Here is a 13,190-nt window from a genome sequence, read left to right as displayed (position 1 = left end):
TGGAGCCCAGAGTCCAGCTGCCCTGCTCCAGTGATCCTGTAATTACTAACCCATAACCCCAGTGAGGGGCGGGGTTACGGCCTCTTGCACAGCAGTGTCTCAGGCCATGTCTGCCGGGGTTTCCTTGCACCGATGTAGCTGCCCCGGTGCAAACCCCTAGTGCAGACGCGCTGCACAGGTATGGATTGGGACTGGCACCCGATGCACCTTCTCCCAGGTGCAGGGGGCAGAAAGTGAGGAAATCCCCCCTCCAAAGCAACAGAGATTCCCTGGCGTCTGCCCCTTCCCTCATATGCCTCTGCCTCCCAGGTGCCTGTGACTGCACAGTACCACTTGGCCCTTGCCTCTATTCATCCATAACCCCAGTGAGGGGAGGGGTTACGGCAGGGGATGGCCACCGACATAACCCAGCCAGCCTCCTCTGACTTTAGCGCAGGTAGGAAGGGGTTAAGCCCTAAGGATGCATTGTGCACCAGGGCCCAGGGAGCTTGATTGCAATGGCTTCAGCGAATGGGGCCAGAGAGGTGGCTCAGCAGGGGAGGGTGCCTAGGGGATGGAGTCGCTCGCACTCCCTGGGGGCAGGAACCTACCCTGGGGGCTGCTGTGGAGCCTGCAGGTTTGGGGCGTGAACAGGCTGGAAATCACCCCCACCCCCACCCCCAGAGCTTAGCTGAGGAGAGGCTTCCTTGTGCCAGTGCTGGCGGGGGGGGGGGGGGGGGGTTGACACATGCAGAGCTCGGCTCCTCTTGGCCAGTGCCCTGGGCCGGAGGGACCTGGGCGTTCCCAGAGTGCTGGCCCAGCCAGAGGCAGTGGGGGAAGGAAAGAGCCTGCTGGCGATGCCGCTGGTGAGCTGCTGAGTGCTCAGATCAGGGGCAGGTTCTTCACACAGTGCTGGGAGCAGGATGTGCCCCGCTGGGGGGCAGCAGATACGGAGGAGCAGTGAGGCTGGGGGCGGGGGAAGAGGGAGAGGACAGCGAGAGGGGGAGCACGTAAAGGGCCGAGGGGTGGGAAGCACGGGCAACATGTAACCGGCTGCCACCTGGTGCCTGCCCGCACTCACCAGCCACCGCAGCGTGCAGCACGCAGCCAGCGCTGGCCGGAAACGGGACGGGGCAGGGCCCTGCTGGCTGAGAGCTGGCACGCAGCGGGGGCTGCGCTGACGGACCAGCAGGGGGAGAGTCCAGCCCTGCGTTCTGCATCTTCGCCCCACCACCAGCCTTGCAAACCCACCCCCATCGTCAGCCACTGGCCACCTCCTCCTCACCGCTGGTGGGTGGGCGTCTGGTGAGCAGGGATCTGGCCAGCAGCAGGACCTGTCAGAACTGATGGGACAGAGACAGAAAATACGGGACAATTTGCCCATTTTTAAGAAAAAGTCGGGACACCGGCAGGAGGGCTTAAATACAGGACTGTCCCTTTCAAAAAGGGACGTCTGGTCACCCTCCCCCTGAGGGGAGTCAGGGCCCGTCTGCCTGTGAGGAGACAATGAGCCGGGAAAGGGCAGGGGGAGTGGGGGTGGAGGGGGGGTGGAAGGTGTCAGTGGCCATGCGCGGGAAGGGGACAGACCGATGCTGGGAGGGGAAAGGGGAGGGGCAGGTGGTAGGAGCAGAAGGGGGAGGAGAAGAAGGGAGGGGCAGGCACAAGGGCAATGGGGGGGCAAGAGGAGTGGACAACAGGAGGTGGAAGGGATGAGGAGTGGGGCAGGTGCCAGGACCATGGGTGCGGGGGAGCGAATGGGCAGGCACCAGGAACAAGGACCTGGGGATTACAGTGGACGAGAAGCTGGATATGAGTCAGCAGTGTGCCCTCATTGCCAAGAAGGCCAACGGCATATTGGGCTGTATTAGCAGGAGCATTGCCAGCAGATCGAGGGAAGTGATTATTCCCCTCTATTCGACACTGGTGAGGCTTCATCTGGAGTATTGTGTCCAGTTTTGGTCCCCCGCACTACAGAAGGGATGTGGACAAATTGGAGAGAGTCCAGTGGAGGGCAACGAAAATGATTAGGGGGCTGGGGCACATGACTTACAAGGAGAGGCTGAGGGAACTGCGGTTATTTAGTCTACAGAAGAGTGGGGAGTGGGGGATTTGATAGCAGCCTTCAACTACCTGAAGGGGGTTCCAAAGAGGATGGAGCTAGGCTGTTCTCAGTGGTGGCAGTTGACAGAACAAGAAGCAATGGTCTCAAGTTGCAGTGGGGGAGGTCTAGGTTGGATATCAGGAAACACTATTTTACTAGGAGGGTGGTGAAGCACTGGAACGGGTTATCTAGGGAGGTGGTGGAATCTCCATCCTTAGAGGTTTTTAAGGCCCAGCTTGACAAAGCTTTGGCTGAGATGATTTAGTTGGTGTTGGTCCTACTTTGAGCAGGGGGTTGGACTAGATGACCTCCTGAGGTCCCTTCCAACCCTGATATTCTATGATTCTATGGCATGGAGTGAGGCAGGAGCCTGGGGGCAGAGGGGCTGACTGGGGCAGAAGGGCTGGCTGGGGCAGGGGTAGTCACCAGTGGGTGGAGGAAGGTGAGAGGAGGGGCAGGGGGAAGAATGGAATGATGGGAGGGGTGGGCACTGGGGGTGGGGGTTAAGGGGGAATAGGAGGGGCAGGCATCAGGGCCACAGAGTATGCATGAGTGGCAGGACGGGAGATGAGGGGAGGGGTGGGCTCGAGGGGCAAAAGGGGGGCAGGAGAAGGGACGGGAACTGGAGCTCAGAGGAGGGGGAGAGGGAAGGGGCTCGCACCAGGGGACACAAGGGGTGAACAGAGGGGCAGGCACTGGGAAGGCAGAGGGTGGGTAGAAGGAGGGGCTGTCACCAGAGAAAAGGAGGGTGTGGGGGAAGGCGCAGGTGACAAGGGGAGAAAGTGGGATGAGGTGCAGGGCGGGTGCCAGAGGGCTGAGAGGGGTGGGGCAGACCCCAGGGGGCAACAGGGGAGCAAAGGAAAGGGACAGTCATAAAAGTGGAGAAGGGCATGAGGGGAGGGTGCCAGGAAGACAGAGGGGGGGCGAGGGAAGGGGCAGGCACCAGGAGGGATGTGGGGACTGAGCAGAGGGGCAGATGCAGGGAGAGGAGAGTGGATGGGCACCAGGAGGCAGATTGGGGGCAAGGGAACAGGTGAGCACAGGGGGGCAGAAAGAGGGGTGTGGAGATGTGGGCACCAGGGGGGCAGAAGGAGGATGAGGGGAGGGGTGAGCACCAGTAGGGCAGAGATGGAGTGATGAAAAGGGCTTACACCAGGGGTTCAAAGGGGGGAAGGGAAGGGGACTTGTACCAGGCAGATAGGCAGAGGGGGCAAAGGAAGGGGCAGGCACCATGGAGGTAGATGGGGGCAATGGTAGAGATGCGACTCAGGGGGGCAGAGGAAGAGTGAAGGGCAGGGCTGGCACCAGGGCACTAGAGGGGGGTGAGAGATGCTGGTGTCAGGGGGGCAGAGGGTGAGGGAAGGGGCGGGGGGAGAACTAAGGGGAAGGTGCCGGGGGAGGGGGTGCGAGGGAAGGGGCAGGCACCATGGGGAGCGACGGGAATGCAGGTTAATTTCCCTTTGATCCCAGTGACCAGCCCTTGCCCCCGGCCCTGACTCTATGACTCTCTCCCCAGTGAACGTGACTCTGGATCCAGATACGGCAAATCCCAACCTCGTCCTGTCTGAGGATCGGAAACATGTGAGACACGGAAACTGGGATCCGCCCAACAAGTCTGAGGGATTCGATCATTATATCTGTGTCCTGGGCGCTGAGGGGTTCACGGGCGGGAGGCGTTACTGGGAGGTGGAGGTGGGAGGCAAGACAGGCTGGTACCTGGGGGTTTGTAGGGAATCTGTGAGCAGGAAGGGGAAGGTCACACTCACACCTGAGGATGGATACTGGGTCGTGTGGCTGAGGGGTGGGGTATACCAGGCCCTCACCTCCCCCTCAACCTCCCTCCCCGTGAACATCAGGCCCAGCCGGGTGGGGATTTTCCTGGACTATGAGGTGGGTGAGGTCTCGTTTTACAATGTGACTGACAGGTCCCGTCTCTTCAGTTTCACTGACACCTTCTCCGGGACGCTCCGCCCTTATTTCAGTCCTGGTTACTATGTTTCGGGTACAAACGCGGCTCCCCTGAAAATCTGCCCGGTCCCAGCTCAGGCCGGGGGGAATCTCGGTCCCTGACAGTGACCCCCACGGCACAGACTGGCCCCCCCAGCGCTGCTGCTCCTCCAGCTCCCAGTGGTGGGGGCCAGTCACTGCAGGCAACTGGACTTTTTCTGCTGACCGGACGCTGCCAGTTTCCCTTTTCAACTGGAGGTTCCAATCGAGAACCGGACACCTGGCAACCCCCGCCCAGGCTGGGTGAATGGGTCCCACTTGCTGGAAGGAGCTAGACAGACTTTCCCCCCTCCCCCTGTGTTTGCTCCCCCCTGGCACAGGGTGATGCTGGTAAGAAATACTGCCAGACAGCGAGTAGTTTTTGCTGCCCTCACCTTTCCGCATCCTCTGTCCCAGGGATAGCAGATGGTGTTGGATGGGGATTATTCACTCCTGTCAGAATATTCTACCCCTTTGAAATCTCAATGTAAAATGTGAAAGAAAAAAGATTATTCTAATTTAGAAAATGTTATTATTGTCACAAAGTGTAAATGCAAGAACATTTTCTTTTGTATTTCAACAGCATTTCAAAAACAAGCATCTAAACATATTTTTAGAAATGGAATTATTTACATTATTTTTTTTAATTCTTCCCTCAAATCTATATTGAAGTTTAACTTCTCTAAATAGTATAATTTGTATTTCAGCTGTGGAATTTCAAGAAATCCAAAATATTTATCTTAACAAAAAAAATTATTAAATTGTCAGACTGGGTTGTTCAGTTACAATGTACATGTGTCGTAAACATCACAACTACACACATGTGCAGCTGCTCTCGCTCTCTTTCCCTCTCTTTATTGTCTTGACTGGTTCTCTCTGGAAGGCAGGGCACATACACCCACCCCCTGCACTACACCTTTGACAATTAATTGGTGAAAAAATGATAGAATTAATTAAGCAATATATTTAAGTTAACTCACACAAGATTATAAAATAGTCTTTGAACTTCTGTTAGTATTAATTCATGTGATTTTTAACTTTCTAGCTTCATATAATCGGTAATCAAGATATGACATTTCCTTTCTTGTTCTCACATCAATTAAGAAAACATGGTCCCGAACCTCAAATGCTATCTTCCTGTATATAGAAATCTCTTCTACAATATCCTTTTCTAAGTTTATTTTTCTTTAGAAATATTATTTGCAGGCAATGTATTGTCAGTGTCCACTGTTGATTTCAATGTACTGACGGGCTCTTCATGTTCTTGGTTCTAAGGATGAAACAAATGTCGTTTGGTAAAGAAACAGACAGGGTTGTATTCCTTTATTGAATCATCATAAATTAAGTTAATTGTATTAAAGACACTGGCACTTGATGACATATAACTTGAAATTTGGTGATGCTTTATTAGGAAACCTTTCTTCTCGGCCATAAATCAGTTGAAAGGGTGATATTTTTGTTGTCATGTGAGGTTTAGAGTACAAAGAAATAAAGTTGCTCCAGGAAATTCATCACAGTTCCTCTGGGTTCTGTCTACCACCTTCAGGAATGCTCTGTAAAAATAGTGACTGATTGGCATAATTCCTTCAAATTAGCCATTGAACCTAATTTCTTCAAGAGCTAGCTGAGCAGAGTATGACGGGAGGCACATCACATGGCATTGCTTGGACTACTTTTTGTTTTAAACATGATGCATTATGAACATTTTCAATGTAATAATTCAGTTTTGAAAATTTATTCATAATATGCCATTCATGTCAGAGTACCCTAAACTTACCTTGATTATTTGAAAATAAATACCCTAAAGTTATCTTTTGATGGATTCACTTGTGTTTTTATCCAGTCTGCTAGTGTCTAGGTGGCATGGACTGCTGAAGTTATGTGTTTTTCCTAGTTTTTAACACAGGGAAATGTTAATCTAAAAATAAGAGAATTTTTCCTTAAAATTTCCTTCAGAAATATCTGCGTTCCTTTCCCTATTTCTTACTGAATTATGCGTAATTACTATGGCTTCTTATCCAATCTCATTGTGTTATTATGTGGGAAAATATGTTGGCAAACAGGTTAATATACAACATGGTTTTTACTATCTGACAAGACATAAAAATGTGTTGTCACTAACAATTTACAGCATGAAATGTCATGAAGAGATTGCAGGCAATGTTCATTTTGAAATGTCTAACTATGAATGGGTTTCCCCATCAGTTCCTGCAACCCCCGGCTGGCAGACCTCTGTGTGAATTAAGCAGCCTCCAGTCTGCCAGGGAACCTCCACCAAGTGTCTTTATTACCTTTTATGGTGCATCACAGCATAGCAGCAGTTACAAGGAGCCCCCTTCCTGCTCCCTGGTTCAGCCTTTTATACTGCAGCTTTCTTCTCAGCGCTGAGCTAGTGACCTCATCAGGCTCCCTACAGGTGCAAGTGAGCCCCTCTACCCTTCTGTAACAAGGGGTGCTCTCGTGGGACACTACTGAGAGTACCAATTCAGGGCAGTCACAGCCTCAGGCTGGTGGTTCTCCACCTCTAAGGCACATCAAACCAGCCAAACAGAGAGGACTTCGGTTTCACCCCACTGGCTAACCAGAAGTCATACAAGCAATTCCCTCAGGTACCCCAGTTCCTTTGTACCACCAGTAGCACTCCTTATAGGGATGACTGATTATGAAAACCAGTGTCCCCAATTAAAGGTTCTCCTGATCCCAAAGGACCAGCCACAAAACCGAGATCAATATACAAATCAGATCTTACCCCAAGATCACAATTTCGCCAATCATTTAGGATCTAAAATCTAACGGTTTATTCATAAAAAGAAAGAAATATAGATGAGAGTTAAAATTGGTTAAAGGAATCAAATACATACAACAGTTGAAAAGTTCCTGGTTCAGGCTTATAGCAGTGATGGAATAAACTGCTGGCTCAAATCAAGTTTCTGGAGTACATCCACAGATTTGGATGGGTCCCTCAGTCCTTTTTTTAGAGCTTCAGTTTATAGTAAAGTTCCTCCAGAGATCAGAAGCCAGTTTGAAGACAAAATGGAGGGGCTTCCAGGGCCTTTTTATATCCTCTACCATGTGGAAGCTCCCCATTGTTCTTACTGTGGAAAATCACAGCAGAAGATGGAGTTTGGAGTCACATGGGCAAGTTCACATCTCCATGCATGATTCAGTTCTTTGCAGGTGGCAGCCATTGCTCACATGGTACTTTGAACATTCCCAGGAAGGCTCATCAGATGTGGATTGGAGTCTCACAGGGTCCATTGTCAGTTAAGTGTTTCTTGTTGGGGCACTTAATCTGAATAGTCCCTTCTCAATGAGCTGGCCAAATGCTTCACTGGTGCTGCTTAGAGTCAAACACATTGAAATACAAATTCATAGCCAATACTCATAACTTCAAATACATAAATGCTACACCCATACAAGTAGTTTAATCACAATCAGCAAACTACAACCTTTTCATAGATATCTTACTTGACCATCTTTGTACAAGATTTGTTGCAACTATATGACAGTGGTTGCAATAATGATGTATACGGTCATAGTTCATTTAGATACCGTCACACCTTCCAGACCCAAACTACTCAGTGCCTTCTCTTCTAACTGCACCCGGTGTCCTGGGTGTGGTCAGTGACCAGGGTGCTGGCTTCCAAAGGGCTCTCTTTGTAGCTTCTAACAGCACCTTGTCACATGGCCATGATTGTGTAATTGACCATCCGGAGAAAATAACACCAAATGTAAACTTTTACCTCATTATTCAATTCAGAACCCTTTCCACACCACTATCTCCTGTCTTCATGTCTCTGCGTACTTATCATATGTGATAGTGTTCTTGGGCAAGTAGGCTGTCACTGCCATTGCTATGCCCCTAGGCACACAGGTGGCTGACTCCTGGCATGCACTGTATTCATAGCTGCAGGATCATTGCATGGGAAGTGGAGAGGACATGGGCAGACAAATAACTGCTCTGAAGCTGCCTGGTGGCTGTCTCCCCCCTCCCAAGCAGCAATGGGGGCTTCCTGCAGTCAGCAAAGGTATTTGAGGTTCCTCAGCCGCTGCTACTCCTCTGTTCTGCCTTCCAGGAAAGACCAGGTCTCTCTGCACCTGAAGTTCCCACCTGCCACATTTCACATCACTATTTCATACATGTCCTGGATCCCTCGGGCTTGAGCCCTCTTTGTCAAGCCATCACATGGCTCCCAGTCTTCCCCGTGTAGTCTTCACAAACCCAGTAGCTGTTTCCCCTGTGTGACAGCCAGTCAGTGGGGCAGAGTCTGCACCTGGAGTCCCCTGGATGGTGAGACAGGGAACAATTTGCCGTTTGGTTTGTCCAGAAGAGTTTTGGGGCTTGTTTTAACTCAAGTTCATTAACTGTAAATTAATACATTAATCACCACAACTGTAAATGCTGGGGCTTGGCCACATAAGTTTTTGCACCTGTTTAACTAAAGGTGTCTTTTTAAACCAATTTGATTAACCACACACTAGCACGGAGGCAGTTATACCTCTACAAAGGTGTTTATATCAGTACAGCTGTTCCGTTATGTGGAGTTCTGTTTCACTAAAAGACCAGATTTGCTTTAGGGGTACTGTGACTCACCCACAATATTTCATACTGTAGTAAGAAATATGTTAGAGACAGAGGGACTGTTACAAACGGGAAAAATAGTTCAGTATGTAGATGACATTTTAATAGTCACTCAGTTTGCTAGAGCCCGGGCACCACAGGCCCATATAACTCACTGCCCCTGAGTATTTAGATCAAGCAGCTTTCTTACCTCTCTGGACGTTACAGTTCATAATACACAGGCTTCTCCCTTAAGCCTGGACCAGTCTCCTCTGTTGACGTTTTCTGTCTTCTCAGTATTCTTGTTGGTTCCAGCGTAGGTGGGGGAGGAGAAAGGCCAAACCACTATCCCCTATTTTATATCCTTAGTCCATCCCAGACATGCCCTGGTGGGCTTTGCTGAGTCCCAGGGTTGAGCAATCCCCCGGTGATCTTGGGCAACTGAGTCATAGAGTTGAGCAGTCCCCATTGTGTGATGCTTGTGTTATTGAACTGTAAATCCCTTGATTACAGCTTCCCTGGTGATTAATGGTCAGTGAACACCTTCCTGGGAAGAGGTCCCCTCCCCACCTTTGTAGTGAAGAGACTGTCAAATTTACAACATATATCAGTAACAACCACACAGCAAAATCTCATAACTTCATACACACTAATGTTATACATGTTTTGACAGAACACTGGGTTTCAGCAGATCATGACCTTTCAAATGATATCTCACATGGCATGCTTTGTATGAAATATCACAACCACATAGGAATGATGAATATGGGGATTACAGAGTGCTATTTCAAGGTACAGAATGTCACACCAACATAATTTCCTTTCTTGACACGGTTTCTAGCTTATTGGATGGGGGGAGCACTGAAAAAGATTTATCTTGATTTTGGAAAGGCCTTTGATGAAGTCCTACATGACATTCTCATAAACAAACTAGGGAAATGTGGTCTACATGAAACTACTGCAAGGAGGGTACACAACTGGTTGAAAGACAGTACTAGAAGTGTAGTTATCAATGGTTTGCTGTCAAACTGGGAAGACGTATCTAGTGCGGCCATGATGGGGTTAGTTCTGCTTCCAGTACTATTCAGTACAGATTGTACCTCTCTGGTCCGGCATCCTCGGGACCTGACAGATCCTGAACCAGGGAATTTGCCGGACCAGGGGAGGTCAATGCCGGCCCCTCTGCTGCCGGCCATGGAACTCCACTCTGGCAGGAGAGGGGCCAGCACTGACGGAGCGGGGTTGGAGGTGGGGGCACTGGGGGGGAAGAGGCGGGGGGCTGCAAAGCCCTGCGGCCGGGGGAGCATTGACTGAGAAGGGATGGGGGGGGTGCTCAGCGAAAGAGGCAGGGTGGCTGCGGAGCCCCCCAGCAGTGCCCCCCCCATCCCTTCTCAGTCAATGCTGCTCTGGTGCGACTCTTTGAGCTGCCCTTTCTCTTCCCCCCAGCGCTCCCACACCCCGTCCCTACTCCTCCCCCTCTTTCCCTGAGCTTTAACTCCGTGCTTCAGAAGCTCTGGGAGGGTGGCGGAGGAGTTTCTAAGCCCAGGGCTGTTGGCTTTTCCCCGTGAGTGCTCCAGGGCTGGAGCACTCACAGGGTCACCAACGCTGCCGGACCAGGGATGTCGCTGGACGAGGGAAGTCCGGATAAAGGAGGTACAACCTGTATTTTCATTGATGACTTGGATAATAGAGCAGAGAGTATGCTTATATAATTTGCAGATGACACCAAGTTAGGAGGGGTTGCAATACTTTGAATGATAGGATTAGAATTCAAAATGACCTTGAGAAACTGGAGACTTGGTCTGAAATCAATCAGATGAAATTCCATAAAGACAAGTGCAAAGTACTACGCTTAGGAAGGAAAAATCAAATGCGCAACTACAAAATGGGGAATAACCAGCTAGGTGACAGTACTGATGAAAAAGATCTGGGGGTTATAGTGGATCACAAAATGAATATGAGTCAACAATGTGATTCAGATGCAAAGAAGCTCATATCATTCTGGGGTGTATTAACAGGAGTGTCCTATGTAAGACAGGGGAGATAACTGTCCTGCTTTACTTGGCATTGGTGAGGCCTCAGCTGGAGTACTGTGTCTAGTTCTGGACACCAGACTTAAAAAAAGATGTGGATAAATTCAAGAGAGTCCAGAGGAGAAGAATAAAAACGATCAAAGGTTTAGAAAACTGGACCTGTGGGGAAAGGTTAAAAAAGCTGGGCATGTTTAGTCTTGAGAAGAGAAGACTGATGGGGCCTCTGACAGTCTTCAGACATGTTCTGGGCTGTTGGAAAGAGGGCTGTGATCAACTGTTCTCCGTGTCCGCTGAAGGGAGGACAAGAATTAATGGTCTTATTCTGCAGCAAGGGACATTTACGTTAGATATTAGGAAAAACTTTCTGACTCTCAGGGGAGTTAAGCTCTGAAATAGGTTTCCAAGGGAGGTTGTGGAATCCCATCACTGGAGATTTTTAAGAACAGGCTGGACAAACATCCGCCAGGAATGGTCTAGTTTACTTGGTCCTGCCTCAGCACGTGGGGCTGGACTTGACTTCTCAAGGTCCCTTCCAGCCCAACACGTCTATGATTCTATGATTTTACCAGTGGAAACTTAGGCACCCAGGGACTTTGGGACCAACAGGGCCAGCTGAGCACAGGTTTTGAGGATCTAAATTTTTGATGTAAGTGCCTAAAGTGGCAGCTGGGTGTATCTAGCCCCCGGTTCTTTTCCAAGTGGACAGCAACAGCCTTTTCACACCATGTGTTGCTATTGAAATTCTTCCTCTAAAGCAAATCTGGTCTTTTAGCTTCTGAATGTGCCAATCCAGCCAATGTCTCTTGACTGCTCCCTCCTCCCAGTCCTTCTGTTATAATCAGTGCAACATTTTTCATTGCCAGAGGAGCTTGACAAGCTGGACTAGTGCCAGTATTCCTGTGCTTAAAGGCTGATGGCTGTGTGACCTACCTGGGTAGAATCCAAACTAAGGAGTAGCTGTGTCACCCTGCCTTTTACAATTTCTCGCTGCTGTAGCCTCCAGCCTGGACTGCTCACAAACAGCCTCCAGCATGCAATTCACTCCCAGCTACGTCTGTGTGTGCTGCAGCCAGCCAGCTACAGCTGGGCTCTTACAAGCCTTGGTTATACTGCACAGTGACCCCCAAACACCCCCAGTCAGGGCCATCCCTACCCATACGCAAAGTACGCAGCTGCATAGGGCACCAGGAAATTTGGGGCACCACATTTCCTGGTGCCCTGCGTAGCTGCGTGCTGCTCCAGCCCCTGCTCCGCCTCTTTCCCATGGCCCCCTCCCCTGCTCTGCCCCAGCCCTGCCCCCACTCCACCCCTTCCCCAAAGCCTCCGCCCCTGACTCTTCCCGCCCCACTCTGCCCCAGCCTCGCCCCCACACCACTGAGGACTGCAGCAGGGGCCGGGCCTGCACTCACCAGTGGTTAGTAGAGTGGCCCGGCACCAGCCTGCTCTGCTCCACCGGCGAGTGCTGAGTGGCGGTTTCCCCCCAGCCCCCCACTCCCCCCTGCAGAGGCCTGGGGCCCCACACAGCCCCCCTGGGGCGGCGCTGCATAGTGCACCAAAATGGATAGGGACGGCCCTGCCCCCAGTCCTAGATTTTCTCCTAGAAATGTGTGTCCTGTACTGCCCAGACGTCTCCTGTTCAATACAAGTTATATAAACTGTTATTTCTTTAATAAAAATAATATGCAAACAACGAACCACCCCAAACGGAGCTTCCCAGACACTTCAATTTAAACGTCCTGGATTAGATAAAACAATAAAACTAGTTTATTAACTACTAAGAGAGAGATTTTAAGTGAGTACAATAATGAAGCATAAAAGTCAGATGTGATTACAAGAAAAATAAAGGCAGAATGTTTACTAATGCCTATCTTAACAAACTACATTAGATTCAAAGCAAAGATTTCTCACCACATGCTTCAGCAGTCTGACCACACCCTCTAGGTCAGGATCCCTCCCGCAGTTTAATGCTGCTTCTATTGTCCTTCATGTGCCGATGGGCAGAGAGAGGGGGGTGTCTTGGGATGTTTCCTTCTTTTTATAGTCCTTTCCCCCCTTTGAGAAGCATTTCCAGCTGAGATTCAGGGGACAGGGTGTCTATGTGTAGTTCCTTTGTTTAGAATAGTCCTGTTTGCCAGCTTCTCTTTGGGCAGGGCTGTGGTTTGGAACACGTATTAATAAAACCATACAGGAGAATCTTATAACTTCTCACACAATGTTGTCACACATAATTTATCAGGACAATATTGACCAACAACTTAGGAGTCTTCAAATGATACCTTACAAGACATGTCTTTTGTACAAAGATTTTTATAATAGTGTGTAGGGTGTGAATACAGGGGTACATTCTGTCACAGGCTGGAAAAGGCCACAACTGTCCTAGGTGACAAGTTTCAGAGGGGTAGCCATGTTAGTCTATTTCAGCAAAAACAAATGAGGAGTCCTGTGGCACCTTAAAGACTAACAAATTTATTTGGACATAAGCTTTCGTAGGATGGAGCCCACTTCGTCAGATGCATGAAGTGGGTTCCAG

The 13,190-nt window shown here is 49.9% G+C and overlaps 2 protein-coding genes across 4 annotated transcripts in view; one reads left to right on the top strand and one right to left on the bottom strand.

Annotated features, from left to right (window-relative positions):
• Positions 1 to 5,874, top strand: part of LOC102939916 (butyrophilin subfamily 1 member A1) — a 64,764-nt gene extending 58,890 nt beyond the window's left edge. For both annotated transcript variants that reach the window (XM_043528790.1, XM_043528791.1), the window contains exon 11: positions 3,597 to 5,874. In XM_043528790.1, the coding sequence (XP_043384725.1) occupies positions 3,597 to 4,150 (554 nt within the window). In that variant the 3' untranslated portion in view covers positions 4,151 to 5,874. The remainder of the gene's footprint in view (positions 1 to 3,596) is intronic.
• LOC102945825 (zinc finger protein 436) overlaps positions 1 to 13,190 on the bottom strand; it is a 1,196,575-nt gene that overhangs the window by 428,712 nt on the left and 754,673 nt on the right. The gene's annotated exons all lie outside the window — the stretch shown is intronic.

This window comes from Chelonia mydas, chromosome 14, assembly GCF_015237465.2.
Source record: "Chelonia mydas isolate rCheMyd1 chromosome 14, rCheMyd1.pri.v2, whole genome shotgun sequence".
NCBI classification, from domain to species: domain Eukaryota; kingdom Metazoa; phylum Chordata; order Testudines; family Cheloniidae; genus Chelonia; species Chelonia mydas.
The sequence above is the reverse complement of the archived record's forward strand: the minus strand, read 5'-3'. Positions and strand labels throughout refer to the sequence as shown.